Consider the following 24,728-nt stretch of genomic DNA (forward strand, 5'->3'; position numbering starts at 1 on the left):
TTTTTCCTTTCCAGATTTATCTTTGGGTTCTACGAGGATTCATACATACCCCCAGTCAAATCTACGAAACAGAATTCGAGCATCTGGGGACATATTCCCGTAACATTATCAATCTGATATTCCTGAGTGTATAATAAAATCAGTTTCATTACTTGTGGAACCGAACTTTGCTAGTTTGCAACATTTTGGTTACTGTAAACGCGCTAATTCTTTAATCGACAAAGCTTGATTTAAATCGAAATCTTAAAACAGTTAAACACCAAATGCTTTTTTTTTTTTTGTAATCCTTGATCATTCCATACTTTTTTTATTTATTAAAATTTTTTATTTATTTATAGAAATGAATTTAATTCATTCTGCTGAATACTTGTTTTAAACGGGCCATCTTGATTAATATGCTATTACAAAGATTTAAGAAACTGCTGGAGGTGCGTTAGAATCGAAGTAAATCGTTCCTAATGAAAATTGGATTGAATGGGAAATATCACAACATTGAAACTAGTAAATAGTAAACAAATTCTAACTTCCTAATCTTAAAGTTCTATAAAAAATAATAAAAAAAATCAAGAGCACTTTTTTGACACTTATACTACGTTGTTTGTTAGTTGTAATAATAATCTCTCTCTCTCCGGTAGGAAGAGAGAGAGAGAGAGAGAGTAAGATGTATTGTTTTATCCTTCTTAGAAATCTCTCTCTTCGTTTTCCTGTCTCTGTCTTCCCTTGAAAATTAGATATCAGCCAATTCCTCTAAGGGAGAGAACACCCCGCAGTCCGACCAGACTTTCTGACAACACCAAAAGAACGCCCTGTGGTGTTAAGATAAATCTACTTAGGAAGTCATTACGGACGTCCTAGCGGAGAAAAAGACGAAGAAGCTGGAGAGGTCTCGACCCTATCTCCACAGCTTCGTCAGATAACTATTTTTGTTGTGCTTGCGGCTACTCGCTCTTTTATAAACAGTCAGCAAGTGGAAGCAGTTGATGGTATTATCTTGTGGCACAGCTACGGTTTTTCTTTCTATTTTCCTCCTGTATCGCCATCTCCAAACAGCTGGCTACGACCACTACGACACTTGTCCTTGTGCGTCTACCTTCTCTTTCCGATTTGACGAGTAATATCGGTGGCTGGTTCCGTTCGCTCCACCAAGCGGGAAGCACTGCTGGGGCTATTATCACAAGGAATAAATTGCTCGCCTAGAGAGTGTCGGTTGGTTGGATGAGTGTGATGGATTGGCAAGGTCCTCGTGAGATAGGATTATGTAAATCATTTGCTGTTGGATATATTACTGACTACTAGACTGGTCCATGTCATTTTTTTTTTTACAGCATTACTTCGTGCAATACTGAAAATTATCATCATATGGTAATCTACAGACAGACTTCACACGTTTTTTTTTCTTTCTTTCTCTCCAAAAGTGAATCTACCTACTATTATAGGACAGTGTAAAGATGAATTCCATAGACTTGCAATAAACAGTAGCTTTGAAAAACAAAAATCGTATCGTGTGCTTATGACGTTACCCATATATTTTAATAATAATTGAGCCAACGTCCCTGCAAGATGAAAGAACAATTGTTTCTGTTATTTATGTGATGTGATACTAGCAGATGTCGCCATGAAAGATAAGTTTCCATTATATTACTGTCTTTGGATCCCCATAATTTTTACATTAGATTTGAATACATCTGCACAGAAAAAAGAAATTATATATATATATATATATATATATATATATTTTTTATTTTTCGTAAACTAACAAAACAAATCAGATTGCTGTTGTGTTAATCAATTGTAATATGAAATATTTGTGTTCCTCATGCTGTAAGAAATTTAGATAATAGTTTTAACAATTTAATACATAATTAATAATTTTACTTACTAATTTAGTTGGAGATGCACTTCATCTTCCTCGTGAGACTACCGACCTCCGTATTGAAGGAGCATGAAAAAGTTCCACGTGTTAGTCTGAAGAGTAGATTCCGAATTATATAAAAATATATTAAACATTTCAATTTTTGATAGACAACACTAAACGATATTGTAATTTTTAAATTGTTACATTTGTTTGCACAGTGCCGGATTTACGTATAAGCTAAACAAGCTACAGCTTAGTTTCTCAAATTTTTTTAAGTCGGGGCGCATTTAAAATCCTACAAATAATTGTAGGCGCACTATATACAAATTTCTGAGAAATATGCTATAATAATTAAGTCAAATATTACAGAAAAAAAAATAATGCGATCAAAAATAAATAAAATGAAACATACCTTAAGTTTATTCATTCTTGTGTTTATGAGAAACATGAGCCTGATGTGTCCTAGCGATTGCTTCAATGCGGACATATATTTGAAAGGCAAACTTTCATTTCCTCGTCAATACATTGAAGAGTTCCTCTCTTTTTACACTTAATTGTGGTGAGGGTAGAAAATCCTAATTCACATAAATACGATGTTGAAAATTGTAGTAAAATATTCAAAGCTTTTTTAGATATTGACACATATTCTCCTTTTATAGAAATCCAAAAGGCTTCAAGAGACAATTCCTTATGTTTAATCATCAATCCACGATCAGTTGATATAGCTGCCAGTTCTTCTTCTTCTGTTAATGTTAAACTAAAATCACTTCAAGTTTCCATAAATGGGTTTCTAATCCAATCGTATTGTTCAGTGTTAAGTGATGGAAAATAAGAACTCAATTTTTCTTCTAAACTTGTTAAATGTTCAACTATTATTGGAAGCGTTTCATTTATGCAAGTGTTACTTACCAATGGAAACATTCCCAAATTACCGTCAGCAGCTTTTCTTTTCCAAATCTGTAGTTTTCTCTGAAACGCTTTCATTTTGTCAGTGGATGTGAGAATATTTTCTTCTTTCCCTTGCATGCTAGTATTAAAAATATTGAGCTGCTGAAATATATCGACCAAATACTGTAACCTGGCAATCCAAAATTCTTACCGAAGGAGGTTACAAAAAGGTAATTGTTTCATCTCTTCAAAAAATGCAAGAAGTTCTTGTCGTAGCTCGTGTACACGGGTAAGTACTTTCCCCCTTGACAGCCACCTCACCTCAGTGTGTAAAAGCAGACGTCTGTGTTGTGAATCCATATCGATGCAAAGCTTTTCGAATAAACGCGATTTGACAGGTCTTGTTTTAATAAAGTTTACCATCTAAACAACTTGATCTAAAACTTCTCTTAATTTTTCTCCCTATGTTTTTGCCATCAAGGCCTCCCTATGAAGAAAGCAGTCAGTTGCGATAACATTCTCATTTTTTTTTTTTTTTACAAAAGATGTAAGGCCCTTAACACAGCCTACCATGGAAGGGACTCCATCTGTACAAATGCCTACACACGACTTCCATGTTAACTGCCATTTACCAAGATAGCTATTCAAAATTTTAAAAACGTCCTCGCCTTTTGTAGACACTCTTAATTCTTTGCAAAAAAGAAACTGATTTACTATTTTGATCTTCATTAATAAAACGGACGAATGCTAAGAGTTGCGCCTTGTTGGTAATGTCTGTTGACTCATCAACTTGCAATGCAAAATTTGAATACTGAAGTTTATTACTGCATACATTTTTCTCGATATCAGAAGACATTTCTATAATGCGCCTATGAACTGTATCGTTGGACAGAGGAATCTTGCTTATTTTCATTGCTGCTTCATTTCCTAGCATTGTCATGACCATTTTTTTTGCATACAGACAAAATAAGTGACTCATGTAAAGTATGATCGTTCATATTTTTTTTGCTATCAGTTCTGAGACTTGATGCGAAGCGATTTGAGCTTTATCAGAAACAGTCATTATACTTTTAAAAGAATTTGCCGCTTTTGTTTGCTGCTCAGACAATCTCTTGAAAAAACTTACAGATTTATCTTGTAAATTAGAGTGTATAGTTTTAAAATGTTTACTCAATTTACTAGGAAGCAATGATTCATTTGCCATTTTACATCCACATACTAAACATAGCGGCAAAGGATGATCTTCACTTCCGTTCCAAGTGAAACCAAAGCTTAAATAACTTTCATTATATTTGCGAGTAGGCCGCGATTTTGCTTGCACTTAACTTTTGCTCACTTCCAGAATCTGATTCTTCAATATCACGCTTCTTTTTGAGAAATCTATCCATTTTATTTGGGTGTATTTATCTGAAAAATAAGTAATATGCACATAACATCCACTTCCAACACTTTTAAAATAAGTAATATACACAACAAGAATAAAGCATGTTCTTGTTCTTTTTGCAAGAAAAACCACTTTTAACATAATAATGATGTGTCGACAAAAAGAGCTGTATATCCGTAATGAAAAGGTATAATAGAGTAACTATATTTTTTTTTTTTTATATCTGGACACATATTTCTCTGGAATACCACAGGGCGCACCCGGAAATCTTCTAGGGCGCAAGCTTTGAGAACCACTGGCTTAGGGCCTCGCAACTGCCGGGGCCTCAAATCAAATAAAAAAACAAAAAGACCAGCTGATGTAACTTAAAACAATAGGGACATCCGGGATTTGTATAGCTTAGGGTCTCAGCAAGTTTAAATTCGGCCCTGCATAGCACTAAAGTTTAAGTTAGTACTAAATTTATAAATGCAATTGACATTTATGTCTTTATATGTCTTTAGGGGTGAAGCAAGATGCTTTTCATATTCCCCGCTATCTGTTGTGGTTGCAGTGAAGGTAAAATTAATGAGCAGATTGCTCGCCCTGGATGGGCATGGAGAAATATAAATGCAATTCCAACTGGTTGTTTAAATGTAATATTTTAATGCTAAATATTTAATGGTGTCCTTTTTATTTTCAGAATTTTAGAAAAGATTTTATAAATTTCACAAAATATCTCAGAAAATAAAATTAAAATATAGGATGCATAAATATTTCATATAGAATTATAATATTACTCCAAAAACATAAAATGAACTAGCTCGGTAAATTATTTCGAAGCGTGTGGTGACATCAGGTGATTTACTTAATATTATTTGTATAATTCTATTATTAAAATATCTTTAAATGATGATTAAATTAAGAGCATTTACATTCAAACAGTCCCAAGAAAATAGCTATTTCAATAAGAAACAGTTTATTTGCATATTATCTCGGGAAAACATTTCTCTAAATGAGGTAATTTGTATTATTTCTGGCGCTAACATTCATTTCTCTTCGCTTTTACGCGAGCACACTGTACGTGCCATCTCGCGCTTACAACTCATTTTCACTAAATTCACGTTTCTTTATTAGCTTTGAGAATGCATACGCTATCTCACTACCTATACTCTTAGAAGGAACTTCGTAACTGTCACTTTATTGTTTTAATTACCAAATACTAGAGAGTTATTACCAGTATAATTTCATTATAGTTAGCTCTCTTGCATAATTGAATTCCGGTTAATAGAAGTTAATTGGTAACTGGTGCTGTAGCTAATCATAGACAGCTATACTTGCTGTCGAACACATGGGTTATAACCATCATTATGTCGAGATGGAATTAGAATTACTAAATGTGGGATATGTAATCGCCCAATCTAATTATTAGTATATGGCCGATGTTATTTTAAAATTCATGTTTTCTTGAAGCTAACCAATTTATATTTGTTCATGTTTGAGATAGTTGTTAATTGTGCTATATTTTAAAGTACGAAACATCTGCAAATTTTATATAGGATAAAAATCAAGAATGGAATCGAAGTCAAGATTAATCCCATATGTGTCCAATTATTCTATGTTCAAGACGATCGGTTGTTGCTTCCTTATTTCCAATAGAGAGTATCATTTTCTAACTTGCGTGTGTTCTAAGATTTGTTTTGATTATAATAAGTGAATTGCGAAGTTAATACTGTATTACTTCATAGCTAATTATTTTACAAAATGATTCATGTGCTCTTGTACTCTGGTGGCTTCAATCACGAATTTAAATGCCAGGATATTTCAAAAATAAGGGAACAGTCCATACGTGAAAACCTTTTTTTTTTTTTTTTGTGAGTTCGAAGTTGAGGCGGATGAGTGGTGGCTGGTTGCTTCGACTGTCTTAAGAAATGAAATCAAAATAATTTCCCTTTACCACACTCTTGGATAATGTTGATATTTGGAGACTGCTACGAGTATCTGTTGACATAAGTTGAGAGTGAGGTTAAGTAGTTAGAATAACAACAGAATTAACTTAGACTGTGAAGTGAATGTATTACGTTTGTTAAATGTGTGTGTTCTATGTCCAGTTTGTTGTTTTTTGGAATGCCACACCTGAGTTTCGGGGAAGGAAAATTCTGTGAAAATTGTCCCCTTTTACGGGAGTGGCTTACTTTCAGATATACAAGTGTGTGTCGTGTGGAGAGACTGTGGTGCGAAGGTGTGTTTTCCAAACTATTTCCAAAATAGTTTGGAAAACACTATTTTGCGGCTTATACAAATTAAGAGATGATTTTGACAGTTGCTTTTCATTGGTAGCTTCATAGGCTTAATTTCAGCCGTAATTTCAAACAACAACAACATGAATTATTGTCATGCTAAGCCATCGCTTTGCAGAGAGCACACTGTAGAAAAATTCTAGCTTCACATTCCGTTGTATATAACACTTTAGAAGCTTCGTGGTTCATTTTCAGTGTACGATTCATAACACTCTCAACTTTTACTTTAAAGAATCGTGAAAAATGAAACGAACAGAACATAAGACTACTTACAAAAATTATTGAATCTCATAAAAAATTCTATCACCAGTTCGTTTCAGTTGTAATCTGTTTACTTGTCTTTATTGAAATCTGCACGTAGTCCGGCAGGATATGCCACAGAATCCCGTCATTTTGATCTTGACAGATCAACCATTATTCTAAATTATTCTGAACAAGCATTAAATCTCATCTTGTTATCTTATTACTCCAATATTCTCTCTCTCTCTCTCATAAATATACAAATCACGCTGCACTTTTTCATTAAAGTTTTCTTTAAATTTATACTTCCCCCCCCTCAGAATTCCTTTGCAATCACGTGACACACTTACTTGTTAAGAGATATCTGGTATTAGCAATTAATATTAGAAGCTAAAGCAAATTTTAAAGTAGGTTTTGTCTTGATCAACCGAATACAAACTTTACATTTTACTTTGTGAAAGATGCATACTCTCTCTCTCTCTCTCTCTCTCTCTCTGACATTTACATAACCAATCATTATGCATAAATATATTTTTCTTTTGTTAAATAATGTTGCATATTTGTTCATCATATCATCATTGGCTTAATAATATTAATAGTGTAATTAAGAGACTTGAATCGTTGTTTAACAAGCAATCAGAAGTACATTTCCTTGTGCAGAATTTGCAGTTGAAATTTGAACTAAACGTATTTCTCTCTCTCTCTCTCTCTCTGCAATCAGCCCTGAGGGTATCGACCAGCAATTCACAGTAATATATGTCGTCAATACCGTTCCTTTAAGATAAACGACCAAAATTAAACTCAGTCTTAGTAAGACGAATACACGCTTGATGAGTAAGTACAATTTGGTTTACTTGCTTTATATTGCATAATTATATATCGAAGGACATCGGTCACTGCTTCTGTACTGATAGGAATTCAGTTTTTTTTTCTTTTTAATCAAAACTGATGAAGTTATGCAACTGTAATGCACAGACAAACAGTTTGGAATTTCAAGAATGCTAATATGCAGTTAAAATCTAGTAATATCGGCTGTCTCAGAGAGAGAGAGAGAGAAAGATCGGCGATGGCTGGCCTTTTAATCGTGTACATATCTCTCTTTATTAAAAGCGTACATAATGAACAAACAGACCCAACTTCTGATTCAGATGCAAACCACAACTGAACAAATATCAAAGATGTATTAATAGAAATTAAGACTAGATTTACTAGTCTGGTGGACAGAGTGGATGGCTCCTCCGCTCTGCAACCTACAGGCCGAAGGGTTTCGATCCTACTGTCGGCACGGATGTTTTTGAATGTCTTTACAAGTGGTAGATGAATTTTATCGTCTGGTGTGTGTGTGAGAGAGAGAGAGGCCACCACCACCCTTCTTAGTGGAGTCCTGAAACCTTACTTTAGAGCTTGTACTTCGTCCGTAATTCAAACCAAATCAAATTTGGGTTATTGGACTAAAGATTCAAGTCATTATCGATGTCTCTCAATAACTGGTTACTCTATTTTGCAATACGAGACCAGTTAACCGGTTAAGGGTCTAGAAAATGTTTAGCTCCCTTCGGAACTCGAACTCATGTCTTTCCAAGGCATCCTTCTTTCGAATGTGCTCTGCTCAATATATGAAAAACGAACTCATTGGATTCACGAAACATTTTAAGTGTGCAAGCTTCTGGCACTTCACACAAACTTTAATGTTATTCTTGTCATTCTATAAATAACGATCACCAAAGGTATTTGACAACACTGTATATGTGTGATGAAGAAATTTCTAAGAGTGCATTTTTTATTTATTCGAAAAAAGTTTATTTGTTCTTACATATTATCCCGTTTCTAAGTAGCTTTCATGGTCGTGTTAAAGCAAGTTCTGTGTTTCTGCAACTGTAGAAAATATCTGCATAAATAGTGTGTTTTGAACTAGGAAAGCACAGACTTAATTGCAATTGATTCCACCAAATATTCTCCATTTCAGTCACTGAGTTTTGGAAAAAGAATAAAAAAAAAAATTCAAAATACGAGATTTGAATGGTAAAAGGAGCTGTCCATGGACGTGACCACCGAAATAAGTGTTTGTTCTCAATTTGATCCTCTGGAATGAAATTTCAATGTCCTATTCCATGAATGTTATTATGAATTATGTAAATTTGGTTATTATGAACACTCATAATAACCAAAATTACATCCTTGATACTAGTTTATTGTTCCTCATACCTCCCTTCCTTCATGAAATCTGATGACCAAACGTTCTAATTGCAGCAATTCATTTTTTAGGGCTGTTTCCACAACCCTTTGCACTATTTTTTCTGCGCTTCAACTTCCTGTTCCCCCCCTATCCATCTTCATAGTAAATATTTCTTCGTCTTCCTGCAGTACTACTTCCCATAGAGAAAGGAGAAGGCAGAATTTCCATTTCCGCTTCCCAAAGTGCTCAAAGCTGAACTGATGTCCTACTTCTACTCATAAGTCAAATATATTCAAATCCTCTTGCAGGGACACAATGAATGGGCATAACCCTCTCCAACTTCTCTTGATTCTGTAACAACTAAATGTTTACCTGGGAACATTCGCGGCTTCATTTAATATGTAAATGAAGCACAACTGGTCCTTTAGAATTGTAACCTTTTCTGAGACCCCTTTCCTATCGTGACATCGATGTTGGAGTTGTATATATTGCCACTACCGGTATATACGCATTTCCCTTGTCCAATACACTTCCCACTTTATAATATAAAGTGGAAAGCGGATTGTTACACTGCACCTTTTTTCTCTTTTGTTCTGTTAATGTTTTATTGATATCTCAAAGCTTGTGTAAAGCTTATTTGAGAATGGTTTTTTGGCATTCGTTTAATATTGACATCTGTGAAGCATCTGTTTAACTGTATTTATATTCATGATTGATCATACATTTCCACTTATGATTTATTTCCAGCAAAATTATTTGATTTGACTTTGAATGTTCCTTAACGGTTTCTAAGGTCGCTGTGTTTGTTCTGACTATGTTAGTGTAACACTACATAAATGTTACTTTTAAATCTTTAATACATTTAAAATTTACGCAGTGTTTCAATTGCATTTCAATTTATTGCATAATGTTAGAGTAATGCCTAAGCTTAAATTAATAGGGTTTACAGTATCGGTCTATTCATAAAATCCTCCAGTACGGTTGCCTTCGTTTATTATTGCTCATCCCAGTTTAGTATCATCAGAACAATTGCATATACACCTCACCTTCAGATTATCCTCAATATGATTAACGTACAAATTCCGGTCTATACGATTGCTTAGAATCTTAATTCCTCGGTTCCTTCTCCAAAACTTCTCTCTTTTAGAATAGATTCACTGTCATTGTTGCGACTTATGACCTACAAACCCATTTCTTATTGGTCATTGCCTACATCAAGTCATCACATAACATATCCCCACAGATTTCTTCTTTCTGTTTATTCTCAAATTATTAAACTTTTTTACTGCTCATTTATTTCACTCATCTGTATATATATATTAATCAACTATTTGATTGCTTATCGCTTAAACGTAACTATTATACCTTTCTGTTATCTCCTAAACAGTTGCCATGACGACCACCAAACTTCAAACATTGGGAAGAGCTTGTCAAACTGTATTCGGTTATATATGCATCTAACACTAGAATATATCAACTATATATTTTCAAGTGTTAGCATTAAAATTACAGATTTTATTTAGATTATTTTAATACACACATTCCAAAAAAATAATAATAAATAAATAAAATAAATAATAAAGATATTTTAAACGACATTATGAAACATCTAATGCAGTATATCTTAGTACATCACATAACTCAAAATCTGTTGACGATAAATTAATTTATTTAAAAGTTATTAACATCTTTTTCTTATATTGGTTACCTATTGCTTGCAATCTCAACTGCTGCACTACTCCTTTATACTACTATAAATTGACATCCATAATTTCTTCATTTACTTTTCTAAATGTGTTATGAAGTGGATTTTTTATTTGCTATTCAGTTTCAAACTTATCTAATTCTCCTTCCATTAAGGAACTGGCCTCCTTTGATATGTATTTCCTAAAATTGTAACCTGTAAATATTCTAGTCATATTTTCTTTCGTTCTTTCCAATCTTAATCAGAATATTAAAGTACAATTTATTGCTACTAGTATCATTATTATTATTATTATTCTAAAACAGATCTTCTGGAGTCGAGGATTACCATAAAAATAACATACATGAAATTACTATAAAATTTAAGCTGACTTGGAAAGAGTAGATTACTCTAATAAAGTGAAACATAAGAAATTTGCTCATTTCGAAATTTTGTTAACATACATTCTAAAAAAAAAAAAAAGGCCAAAGGAAATTGCCTTATTCAGTAGATTCGTCTTTGCTTCTTCCTATAAAAGGAACTTTTTAGTTGAGTTTGTTCCAGTTTTTCAACTTCGTCTTAAAAAAAAAAATTACAAACCACCTCCCTAAAAACTTTCGGAAGATAAGTCCATAAAAATCCATTCTGTGGTGTTATCAGTCCACAATAGAGGGATAGAACTGAATCGCCACAGTGCGTTGATAGCATCCTCCATACGAGATGCCATTAAGGAACATAATTACTAACGACACTTGACGGTGTTGATGACACTGGCGACAAGTTTAAAGCAAATAGACTTAGAAAAAAAAAAAAAAAAAAAAGAAAACTCAGTAATAGTCAGCTCACTTTAAGTCTACCCTTCATATTCAGAGACATCTTGTAAACGAGGTTAAGAAAGTTGAGAAGTTCTTGATTATTTCGTGAATCGGATATAACGTAAAGGGTGAACGTCATATATATGACGTTGTTAAAAAAAAAAAAAAACTTGAATTTTATATATTTTATTAATCTGATTTTTCGTTCTAGAATTAGTTTTCTCCATTAAGGTCGTACAACAAAGTTTTCCTAATTTCGTAGAAGTCATCGCATTCCTAAAATGTCTTATCGTTTTATCATGCATTTGAATCAGAGAGAAATGTGCTTTGATTTTTATTCTTCTAATATTTAAAAAATCTTTAGTTTTTAAGCACTATACGCAAGTTTTAAATAGTCCGTTCCCCCCCCCCCCTAATCAAAGGGTTACAATATTTTTGACTCTCATCGCATTCATTATTACATCACCACATTAAAACTGTACTCAAAAAAAATTAATGGCAATAGAAAGAACCAGTGAAATCTTAATGCACTTGATTTACTAAGTACAGTTTTTATTTATTATTTTGTTTTATTAATGATGCGTTTTTGTTTACATTTCTCTCCATTTCTTTAATGTGAGTTTGTGCCAAATAAATATACAAAATAATTAAATGAAAATAAAGTTGTAAAGTACATAATCAATAAAAGAGTAATTACCAAAGGCTTATATAATTCTCTCGTTATGAACAATTTAGTTAAAATCTATAATTTCTGCTCAGTCGAAATTCAATTTGTAGCACACGATAAAGAACTATTATTGTACATCGAAGCAAATAAATATTGTACATCTTTAATGCAAATATAATCAAATTATCGCACAAATTCTCCATTAGTTTAGGAAGCAAATGATACCACATATTTTGAAGCGTCCTCACAACCACTCCGGAAACAAAGCGCTAGGTATCTAAACACAGTTTTAACTCTGGTATGGTAAAGGGTTGTCTCTTGCCGAATGCAACGAGCAATGATAGTTGTGTGCGTGCGTGTGTGTGCGTATGTACTAAACCTTCCCAAAGAATACTAAGGAAACACAACCTAATTAGGAACCATTGAATTCCGCTGTTGGATGTATTTCATTCTTTTACGTATTGGTTGTCGTCTAGATCGCGTGCATTTGTGCTTTTCCGTAGCACGCACGGGGAACTCGAGTAATGACACAAGCAGCCCACATTCTTCTTCAACTGCGACGCTGATTCAAGATGACGACAGCTGGCGAGAACGTCTATGTGTGTTAACTTGTTTTATAATCGCATTTCTCTCTCCAATTGTTCTTCCTGCTGTCAGGAAAAGAGGACAGATTTATAATGGAAGATGTTCTATCGTAGCATTTAATGCTCTATACTTCCAAGGTTATGGTTCCTTTACTTTCCTTCCCCACTATCTTCGTGCTACTCCTCTGGATAGAAATAGTTAATAACTGTAATCGGGCTGCAGTTTAACTTCAACGCTTATTACAAACCACTGAGTTTCACTCTTGACAGATCCACAAATTCGCGACAATGCATCTCATGATGTTTTATATACTAAGCACGGTTTTATAATGTAGTGGCAATCGATAATTATGAAAAAATATATATATATATTTTAACGAAATGCTGTAGTTAATATCTTTTTTTGCTTTAATTAATTTCAAAGTTTATAACAATTTCAATGTCAATTCTCTTTAATTATAAATATTTTTCTTTAAATAACCAGTGCGAAAATACGTTTGGTATTGTAAATCTATATTGATATTCAAATTTTTTTCTCTACAGATTGTGAAGCTGTGATAGTATTTTAGTTTGCAGCTTTAAATTTTTCTACTTAAAGTTTTGTATCTGTTTCCTACTATAATATGCAAATAAAAATAAATTAATAGCTGTAATCATGTCGCAGTTAGCGTAAACAAATCACTGAATTTCACTCTCTGACAACGCACGCCTGCGTGACAATAAATCACGCGATAGTACATCCGGGAATTTAACTGCAGAGTAGCAACAGATACAGCGGTCTATTTGATATTTGTAGTAGATTATGATTATAGTTTTGATAAGGTATGTTGAAATTTCTGAAATTTTCTGAGCTGTATTTTATCATTATTATATGTCAATGATATTTAATTTATATTTATCTTAATATAGGTGATGTTTATTTATGATTTCGTAATCGGAGTTTAGAAACGTTATGCCTAAAAAATACAGTACTACATTTAGAGGTTAAATGATGTCATTCGATATATTACTTTTTTTTAGGAGATTTATTACTAGCAGTGGAAATAATTTCTTAATTTCACATTTCAAGCAGCTAGAAGTCAAACAGTGTTTAAAGTATAAATGATAAACATTAAAATATTTTATCTTAACAACTTGAAAAGATTATGTTATTATATCCGCTGATTGCAATTAGCGAATGCGAAAATAAACGAAGTAGTATGGTTCGTCTGGTGTTTCACGTAAACTGTCTTTATTGAAGGTCATTAAAATAGGTTAGATGATATTATTATTATTATTTTATTATTGTTATTATTATTATTATTTTATTTATATAAATAATTCTATATATATAAATTTTTATTTAAATAAATAATAATAATAAATTATCATTATTATGTAAACTGTCTTTATTGAAAGTCATTAAAATAGGTTAGATGATATTATTATTATTATTATTATTATTATTATTAGTAGTAGTAGTAGTAGTATTGTTATTAGATCTGTATGATCAGTTAGAAACAAAGGAAGTACAGAGAAAAATTTACCAACTAGCAAAATGTAGAAATAAAGCAGCAAAGGACATCTTAGGTGTGAGGCAGATCAAAGACGCTGAAGGAAGAGTATTATAGAGGGATGTGGACATAAGAAACAGATGGAGAATATACTTTGAGGGACTTTTGAATGAGGAAAATGCGAGGACTCACGGAGAAGATGGGCAACCTTCTGACGGGATGGTGTAGAACATCAGTAGAGCGAAAGTGAAGGCGGCCATGAAGGGGATGAAGAATGGAAAATCGGTGCGCCCAGACAGGATTCCAGTGGAGGAATGGAAGGCACTGGGGGAAGAGGGAATTGACCTGCTGTGGGACCTGTTTATGGAAGTTTGCCAACAGGAAAATATACCCGAGGAATGGAGGGAAAGTACTCTTGTCCCCATCTACAAGGGTAAAGGGGATGCACAAGACTGTAAGAATTACAGAGGAATAAAGTTGATGTCCCACACAATGAAAATCCTAGAAAGGGTTCTTGATGGAAGATTGAGGAAGGAGGTGGAGATTGCAAAGGAACAATTTGGCTTCATGCCTGGTAGATCAACGACAGATGCTATCTTTGGGTTACGGCAGATGATGGAAAAGTTTCGAGAGAAACAATGGGAGCTACATCTGGTGTTTATTGATCTGGAGAAAGCATACGATAGAGTGCCAAGGCAAGAAGTCTGGAGGTGTCTGAGGGAGAAGATACAGGCGAAATATGTCAGGTTGGTGCAGGAGATGTACAGAAATGTGAAGACAAGGGTTCGGACCTGTCTGGGACAGACAGAAAGTTTTCAAGTAACAGTTGGCTTGCATCAAGGGTCAACATTAAGTCCGTTTCTGTTTAATATTGTGATGGAGGTGGTGACGGAGGAGGCGAGAGAAGACGCGCCTTGGACAATGCTGTATGCAGATTACATCTTGCTATGTGCAGATTCAAGAGAAGAAATGGCAGCTAAACTGGAAAGATGGAGGAAAATACTGGAAGAGAAAGGTATGAGACTGAGCAGAAGTAAGACTTCTATAAATAAGATGTGTTGCAAAGTGGACGGCGGTCGGGAGACAGATCTGGAGCTGGAAGGAAATGTCATCAGGAAGGTGAGAGACTTTAGATACTTAGGTTCAACAGTGGCCGCCGTCCACTTTGCAACACATATACTCTGTCTTACTTCTGCTCAGTCTCATACCTTTCTCTTCCAGTGCTTTCCTCCATTCTTTCCAGTTTAGTTGCACTTCTTCTCTTGAATCTGCACATAGCAAGATACAGCGGTCTATTTGATATTTGTTATAACGTATGCTATGGAAACTGTGGCCCTGAGGAAAAATAGCATCAGCAGGATAGAGGTAGCAGAGATGAGAATGCTTAGGTGGATGTGCGGTGTGACCAGAAAGGATCGTCTGAGAAATGACTATGTGAGGGGAACAGTGAAAGTTACGAACTTAGGAGCGAAGATACAGGAGGCAAGGTTGAGATGGTTTGGTCATATGATGAGGAAAGAGGACGAATATATCGGAAGAAAGGTCATGCAGATGGATGTGCAAGAAAGGAGGAAGCGTGGGCGGCCAAAGAAGAGGGAGCTGGTAGAAGAGGACTTGCGGATGAAGAACTTGGATGTGGTGACAGCCTAAGACAGGAGGATGTGGAGAAGACTCATCATTAACAGCGACCCCCACTTAAGTGAGACAAGATGCAGAAGAAGAAGAAGAAGATTATTATTTAAATAATAAATTATTATTATTTATATAAATAACCGCAAACTCTATTCCAGAGACGAAACATGGATTCCCCCCCCTCCAATAAAAACCAAATAAACAACAATAACAGCAAAAAAACTGGGCAATGAAATCCATCTACTATCAGCAGAATTCTAACAACTTATTGGTTGAGGAGTATCCACTCGACCAACTTAGATACAAAATTGACATAAATTATTATTAAGTCACCAAAACATCTTTACATTACTGGTATTGTTTTATATGCAGCGTAGGTAACTAATTTGGCAATTATATTGTATTTAGAATTTCTTACAATTGTAGTTTCATATCTACTATTGCATAACTTGCCCTCTTTTATTTATATTGTATTTTTAACCGTGTAATTATCTTGCTAATTTTTAGGTGTTAAAATCTTTCAATCGACTAAGATGGTGCTATATAGGTGGAGTATTACGCGGTTTCATGGTGTAAACGCAAGGATATACGTGAATAGGAGGGTTTTACCAGCATTCCTGGCATTTCAAGTTGTCCTAAGGCTCTGGTTCCTTCCATGCGCGTGGACAGAGGAAGAAGAAAATGGTGAGTTATTTTACGTGTTTATTTATATATAAACTTATTTAAAATATCAATGAGCGTGATTATCCGTTATGTGCAGAATGAGGATATATCAAAACATTATAAAACATGTTTTTTTACATATATAAGGTTTTTGTTTTCTTTAATAATGACAGCACTAATTATTTAGTGTTGTCACAAATTATAATTTAAGAATTTCATTCAGTCTCTTATAAGTTTTCTGAAAATGATAGCTTACGAAGATTGCAGCGCCACCTTTTGCTACCAGTTTCTTTGATGTTCCACTGCTTAAAAAATGTCGCGAGACGGGACCATAATCTCTCTCTCTTTATTTAGTGCTTTATTAGGATTTATTGACTGAACATTTGTTTTGATTAGTTCCCCACAGAGGTTAGGTAAAAATTCGGAATATCTACAGTTGCTCCCAATTGGAGTTCGAAATCATCATTTTTGAAAGAAGCACGTTTAAAAGGATTTAATTTGGTAATTATATTAGGTATTTAGAAAAGGAATTTTAGTCTAATGATTAATTTAAATTGGTCAAAACAGAGATGGCGAAATAATTTTATTTTAGAATAAGCCATTCATGATGCTCCAGTCGAATTGCTCTGACCTACATGCCGAAAGTTTGATATCCAGAAAGATAATACACTAAAAATGCCAATAAGGAATAATGAAATTCAATGATAAGTAATGAGTAGCGTGCTGTGCTGATCTTAGAATATTGGATAACACATATTCCTCAAGATCGCATGAGAGAGACGTAATATTAGTGGGCAGTATATGGTGTAGTGCTGGTGGAATGAAGGTGGATAGTGACGCATGCGTGTAGACTGAGGATTGTGTGGTGTGGAGTGTCCTCCAGTCTTGGATTCCTTTGAGGTGTCACATCATAATAATAATATGAAGATTTGCAACGTATCTCATATCTCGATATAATTATTTAAATAACAATGATATGAATCTGAGAATTTTTGATATACTCAGACGGTTGATGGCATTGTCATCAGTTGCTTGCTATTTCAGATGACACAACTTGTAAGGGAAGAATTATGAAAATTAATATCATTCGTTTAAAGCAGAAACGGAACAAAGGTCGTGATAATTTGTAACTGATGTTTTGTCAGAAAAAAAAAATTAAGGTAGGTTAAATGACCTACCTTAATAGAAAGATTGAGGTAGGTAGAAAGATTAGAAAGTAGTAGTAGTAGTAGGTAGAAAGATTGTTTGGCTTTCATAAGTCTCTCTATTTCCCCCTTTACGACTAAACTAGACTATATTTGAATAGATCGTATCATAGTACTTATGCTGAATAAATCCTATGAAATATGTTATGAATTGTATTTTGAAATATTAACGTATGCCTTTAGAGCTGTTTGATCAATATTTGAATTTGAATGTTTGATCTTTAATAATATTATTATTAAAGATCTTCATGGAATCACAAAATACTCATCGCAGGAGATTAAGTGCACAAATGTGTCGTTCCACACCACAAACCCATTGACTGCTTGTCATCATCCTATCATCCTTTCAGGTAATGCACTCTATGGGAAAAAAAGAAAATCCGCTTCTCACTGCACCATTGGTACGTCTCCTTGTACCTTTCTGTTTTTCGTTCTATGGAATAACAGAAAGAAACCCAAAAAAATGTGAAGCTGTACCATACAATGCTTTTTATTGAGAAGAGATAACATAAAACCGACAAAGAATTGATGAGGAGAGAAATGAATCTCTCTCCTCATCCCTTAGAAAAAAGTGGTAAAATAAAACTCCGATTAAGGAAGTCTCCAATATTATTAAATTAAATTAAAACAATTCCATTCAAATAAGCAACAAACTAAATTAAAACAAGTGTCTCATGCCTTAAATTGTGCTAAAATAGTATTTCAAATAATTCTTAAGGATCTTGTGACCTTTTAAATTTCCTCTATTATTCCGATAAGAGAGAAAATTAGTGATCAAAAGTGATTATAACGTTAACTCATTTGAGGATTTTGTTGAGTTTCTTAGATAAACTTTATTGGAAGGTGACTAGTTTATTCTTCATCAGGAGGTGGTTGATTCTTATTTAGATGTGGTCGTGATCTTTGGTTCATTCATTTCTTTTTTTTTTTTCTTTTTTTTTTTTTAAAGCTACGATACTACTATCGTAGTTACCTAATAAAATTAGGTAAACCATATTTACCTAATAAAAGTGGTTCATTTATAAAGTGGAACATCTGAAGAGAAAAAAGGCAGGAAATTTAATATTTTTTCTTTCGGTTCGCAGTTTTCTGAAGCAGTTGCAGGACTTATCAAATGCCCTGAAATTATTATTATCATGATCATCACATGACATCTCAAAGGATTTCAGGGACTCATCGCGGGAGATCACTCTACCTTACACAATACAGGCCATCTCTACTGTATAATCCACTGTCCGCGCTATAGCACCCTATAGAGTATCCCCCCCCCCCACACACACACACCTCGTTACTCATGGGTAATCTCTGGCAGTTTGTCAGTTTTCCAGTAGGAAAAATCTTGCTACTTCAACTTTCAACTGAAGCAGATTCCTCTCGTCAACGAGAATCGAAGGCAGGTCTCCCAAGAAAGCAAAATTTTGATTTTTAATCATTTGAATTCATCGTAATGTTAATATTCGTTAAAGGTGCATTTTTTAATCTTTGAAATCAGGCATGCTCAAAGGATTACTTATATAAAGAGTTATTAATTACATTTTTATATAGCTCACTAATGTAGATATACAAAAAAAAAGGCTGATTGTATGGTGACTGTATCTGTATTTTACGAAAGATTTTATAAATATGGATCGTTGAAATAAATGATGCCAAACCTGATCTGGTATTGGGACGGAATTTCATGTGACAGGAGATCGGGGTTGTATTATCATCCATAACTAAAATTGGAGGGGTTGTGGAGAGGGGGAGAATTTCCAAAGAAACTAAAATGCACAAAAATATAGAAAAGTAATATATTCTTTAATCAATGAAAATATTTATTAAAATAAGTCAAAGTTTGACTTTATATTACTTATTACTGATATTCTGCAGAATATTCAATCCCAATTATCCAATCCCCATCAACCAATTAATATGTGTATATTCTACAGAATATACACATATTAATGGGTTGATTGGGATTGGATAATTTGGGACTTTTTTTAACAGTGAAGATGATCGTTTCTAGTTTTTTAATTTTTTCTTGAAATGTATGGGAGAAGAGGGGTTGGCGAGTATGTGCATGTGACTTTATACAAAAGATTTTGAAGCCAATTTCGATGTAGAACGTGGGCCAGATCAAAATTGCTATCGAGGCACATCCGATCCGCGGTCATCATTGGTTAGATACACTTGAAGCTATATATATATATAGCCATCGGTTTAAGTAGAAATATGAAGAGATAAAGTATATAAAGAATGTGCGTTATTAGATTAACTAAAGGCTGTGTCTGCAAAAGAAACTGATTTTTTAATAATTTTTCCTTTCTGTGTGGGACTTAATTATAAAGACGACAACTTAACAACTATGTATCTTCTGATATAAATCTGATAAAGTTTACACGCTCTTTTGCAACAAGGTTTTGGAATGGAATAAAACTTCGCCACAAACTACACACATATATCAGTTCTCTCGTGATGTCTTTGAGAGAAAAATCATAAGCATCAGGGAACTCGATGAATGTAAGTATACATAATAAAGAGCAATATATTGAGCTTTGTGTTTGAAGAGATACAAATCTCTTTTTTTGTGTGCTGCAATTGTATTTGGAAAGTAATGTAATCTAATATCGGTTACTTTGTATCAGCAATGGAAACCGTTAAGCGACAGCATAAATAGATCTTATCAAGTCGTCTCTTTGTCCAATACCGGAAAATTAAGCTTATATCGTGTTCTCCCTTGTATGCACTCGAATAATTTACCATTACAACTGTTATGACTCTTTTTCTTTATTCCATTTTGGTTTTATAGTTAGCAGACCGTAGAAAGCTTCACGACTTTTGTTTTCTGGAAAGAAATAATTTGTTTATAATTTAAATGTAAACTAATATAATAGGACGAATTTGACCAGGTGTGTAGATTGATATGTCTGATTAACAAAGAATTGAATTCAGTTGTTACTCAAATTCTTCGACAATTTTTGTGCATTCAGATGTTATCACATAATTTTGTACCGTTGTCATTAAACATAATCCAGAAATATACGGTCATAGAATTTGGTTCTGATTCTTTTCTGGGTGCTTTTCTTTCTCATTTAATTTGATTTGATTTCTTATTACATATGACTTTAATCTTTTTACATTCATTTCTGATTATTTGAATTATTGCAATACTTCAGCTGCAATCGCATATGTGGATCATGATATTTCTGTTGCTATCAGACATCAACAGCTCCTTAGGGAGTTTTCATTCGACATCGTTAAATCCTCACTATCCATTTTATTCTTAGACTAATCCGGCACTCTCTTTTGGCATCAACTTTGTCGCTCTTCCACCATTATTAGTTGCTTTGTTTTTCAGAATTAATATCTACCAAATGTGCCATTTGGATGAAAGGCCTCTGTATGAAGAATAAAAAACATTTTTCATCTACTCTAAAAACACGGTCACAACTCATTTGTTGATATGACTTCGAATCTTTCAGATCGTTTTTAATTCTGCGTCACACTCCGTTTGATTATCCATCACGCAGGGTATTTTATGATCATCATTTGTCTTCTTTAGAATTGCAGATCTTATTACCTCCATATGGGTTCCAGTAACCGATTCTCTTTCTTGGAGGCCATTTCTGTTGATTGCAAGGTTGCATCTCCAGTTATTTTTGTTGTCGAAATGTTTGTTTATTTTTTTTATTGGATTCTTTATTCCAACTTCTCTAGTATTTCTGTAAGACGAAAAGAAAGTCATAAATTTTGAAGAGGATACGAATGGAGTTTTGCAAACAGATCATTCTCAGAGACGTTCAGGATATAGGATATCGTTACTAGTCTTATGAATAACAGTAAGCACAACTCTTCAATATAGAACTCAGTTATATGATGACTTATTATGGGATTATTTAAAATAAGAAATGCTGCGAGTTCGACAACAGTTATTGACTTTAGATTCACAATTCTTTGCTGACATACATTTGCAAACACCTAAAGCCCGTTTATTACAATTTTAGACTTCGATATGTTTGGACCAACACTTAGCAGGTGTGATCCAAACAAAAATAAAAGCACATTCTTTGCTAAAAATAGCATCTCATGAAAAACCCAAACAATGAATCGCATTAAAAAAATAGTTCGATAAAAGGAGATTCTGCTTCCATATGAGGAAATATTGCCCAATCCCTTTGTCATTCACTGATATGAATAAGAGTTGATCGAGCTCTAAGAATGAAGTGTACGCACGCACGCACGCACGCGCGCGCACACACACACACACACACACACGTGCACTACTGTGAAAAGTATAGTTAAAAACAGTTAAGTACAACAACTGGAGAGGGATACTATCTTGCTGAAGAGATTTGTTAGTAAGAACACTGATTTTTCTGATTTTCTGTCGAAAGATTAGAGAAGGCATGCTATGGCCAGTTTGCAATATTGCAGGAGGTGATTTGCCTTGATTGTCTGAACAAGGGTTAGGAAAAGGCCGATGATAAGAGTTCTGCCTTATCTTTGGTTGATGTTACCATGGTACCATAAGGATGTGAAAGAACAGAAGTTTCTGCGGTGAAGCTAACTATAAAACCAAAATGGAATAAAGATAGCTCGGAATTAGAAGGCTTAACTGCCATTGGAGCAGGAGTTAAGTTTATTGCATCCCTCCTTACGAGGTCTGCTTTGAATTTGTTGTTAATTTTTTACATCCTCCCTCGCTATATTGTAAACTGAGTGGGAAGCTGGAGTTTATAATTCGAGCCATTGAATATGTGCTGTATTATTATTATTATGAACTGCAGATGCACAATTTTTAGAGAACCGGTGTTTTGATAGAGGTCAGGGATTTGCAGTGGAGTAGGTAATGAAGGTATTCTCATTCTGGTAAAGATTATTATTAGAGAAAACAGTAATCTGATGGAAAAGAGACGTAGAAACCCCGAGGTCTTCCCAGTTGATACCATTGCAGTCCTATAAGATACTAGGCTGAGATTGTCTGGGAGGAGATCGATCTTATAGAAAATGAGACATGAATGAAATTGTGATCAGAGTTGCCAAGAGAAAAGCAAACATCCACAGTGTATTGGAGGAAGAATTGGTTAAGAAAAGGTTCACAATCCATATTGTTGGAAGAATGATAAGAATTGTGGTTTTATAGTTGAAAATGTAACTATTTTTGTTAGATCATGACTGATAGTACATGATTCTCCTTCCTTTTCATCTTGATATGCAAGGTAAGAGAAGGGAAGAACAGTTTATGTTATGAACAGTAACTTCTGCTAGGAAGATAATGTCACAATTTGAGAGATTGTATGGAATCACCTTTTAGAGATCAATAGTCAAAAAGAGCAGCACATTTGTCTAAGTGGAGAGCCGAGAGGCAGCAAATGAAAACGCTATAAAGCGAGGTAAGGAAATCTTGTGCCAGAGTAGACCAAAAAGCAGGGATTCCAGGTTTGATAGCCTTTGGAAATGAATGTCTCATTTGACAAAGCCCACGTTCCTCCCTTCTTGTGGAACGCATCGTGCAAGATGCAGTTGTGATACCAAGGTGGGCTGAATTCGCAGAGGATGCGAATTGGAGTTCTGTTAGGAATAGAAGTGGCATAGTGTTGTGAAGTTTTTTTTTATTGGATGAAAATGTGTCGCGAGTTGATCGGAATGCAGCCTCCAGCAGACAGTTACCATCGAGTTCGTTCCCATGTACTATATAGCAGCCAGTTAGTGGAAACTGCTTTACTGCTCTATCCCCAAATTAAGGAGGTACTGACTTCATAATTCATTAATAACAGCATGTTGAGCATGCCTGACAAAGCCATCACCCGTACTGCATAGGAGAAAGGGGGGTGACAGAAACCGGAGACTCTGCTCTGGAGATGACATATGGCAGAAGCCATTTCACGCCTCTAGTAAACAGAGCGGTGGTGTTAACCTGGTAATAAAATACATCTATCACAGGAAATCTAGTTAATATGCTTATTGGTTCAATGCTTGATCTCCTTTAGAATTCAGTTTTGATCATGAAATAATTTCATTATCATGAACATTCGACAACCCCCCCCCACATATCGTCGGTATTGTGTTGATGAATCTTTGAATTTTGACGCCAATGATAGCACTTCATTAAACACTAGTTCTTTTTTTTATATAATCCTTTGACTAAATAATTAGCATACTTCAACGTAGTTCGGTTATTCTATCTTAACGAAGATATAATAATAAGCATGCTGTCTAAAACAAATTTTTTTATTTTTATATGCCACATATTTTGACATTTTAGCATTCTGTTGCCACTTATTTGCCATTCCATCACATTGTCCTTTTCGTTCTGTTCATGTTTTTGCGTTCTATTATTAAACCTATTCTACATTTTAGATGAAAATTTGGCCAGATCATTCTCTTCCATCGTACGATTTGACACTGTATCAAAAATTGAATGAGAATCGAAGTCATGGTAGAAGCCATTTTTTTTTCCATTTTTTTGCCACTTTTACCCTTCTTCTACCACACATCGGAGATTCGTTGTAACATAAAGAAAATAGTATCTTTGACCTCGTATCTTTGGTAGATCGTCATTCGCATGTGCTACTGCCTTTTTGCCTGCAAGCCGTATATCTCTCTCTCTCTCTTGCCCTTTCTGCATCTGTAGTCGTGGACAGCGAACAGCTGCCGCTGATAGTGAAAGGAAATGGTGAAAGGAAAATGTACGGAAAAGAGGGAGTGTGTGTGCGTTCGTGCCGCAGACTGCTCCGTAATAATAGTGAAAGGGACTTTGCTCGCTACCACAAAAAGAGTGGGAACCAAGTCCTGGGACTGATAAGACCAGAACATATTGGGGTGGTGTAGCAGCAATAGCTTCAACTCCTTCGCTGTATCTTGTTGGAGAGGTGCGCTCTTCTATCGTGACAGGTATTTATGATACGTAAACGAATTCATCTCTGGTCCAATAGTCCATAAAGGCAATACACTACTCGCGCCTAGTACTTTGCAAGCGCCGGAAATCAAAGATACAGTATTAGTTTACTTTACGCACATTACTTTAGGGGGCTATTCGAGAAAAACGGATTTTTTTTTTTCTTAGTTCTAGTAACACGCGGCACTTTCTAAGAATCATCGATGGCGTGATCCTTTACCTTGCTGTTTACTTTATAATGCTAAACAAGCCCCTTATTAGGCGTCAGAGAGAGAGAGAGAGAGAG

General features: G+C 34.4%; 1 protein-coding gene across 5 annotated transcripts in view; it reads left to right on the top strand.

Annotated features, from left to right (window-relative positions):
- The window catches only part of LOC150109305 (irregular chiasm C-roughest protein-like), a 641,937-nt gene that overhangs the window by 360,438 nt on the left and 256,771 nt on the right, over positions 1-24,728 (top strand). For all 5 annotated transcript variants that reach the window (XM_090407227.1, XM_090407244.1, XM_090407237.1 and 2 more), the window contains one exon: positions 16,205-16,381. In XM_090407227.1, the coding sequence (XP_090263353.1) occupies positions 16,231-16,381 (151 nt within the window). In that variant the 5' untranslated portion in view covers positions 16,205-16,230. The remainder of the gene's footprint in view (positions 1-16,204; positions 16,382-24,728) is intronic.

This window comes from Typopeltis vanoorti, chromosome 2 (genome assembly GCF_054136105.1).
Source record: "Typopeltis vanoorti isolate ZY-2024b chromosome 2, IOZ_Tvanoo_1.0, whole genome shotgun sequence".
Classification (NCBI taxonomy): domain Eukaryota; kingdom Metazoa; phylum Arthropoda; class Arachnida; order Uropygi; family Thelyphonidae; genus Typopeltis; species Typopeltis vanoorti.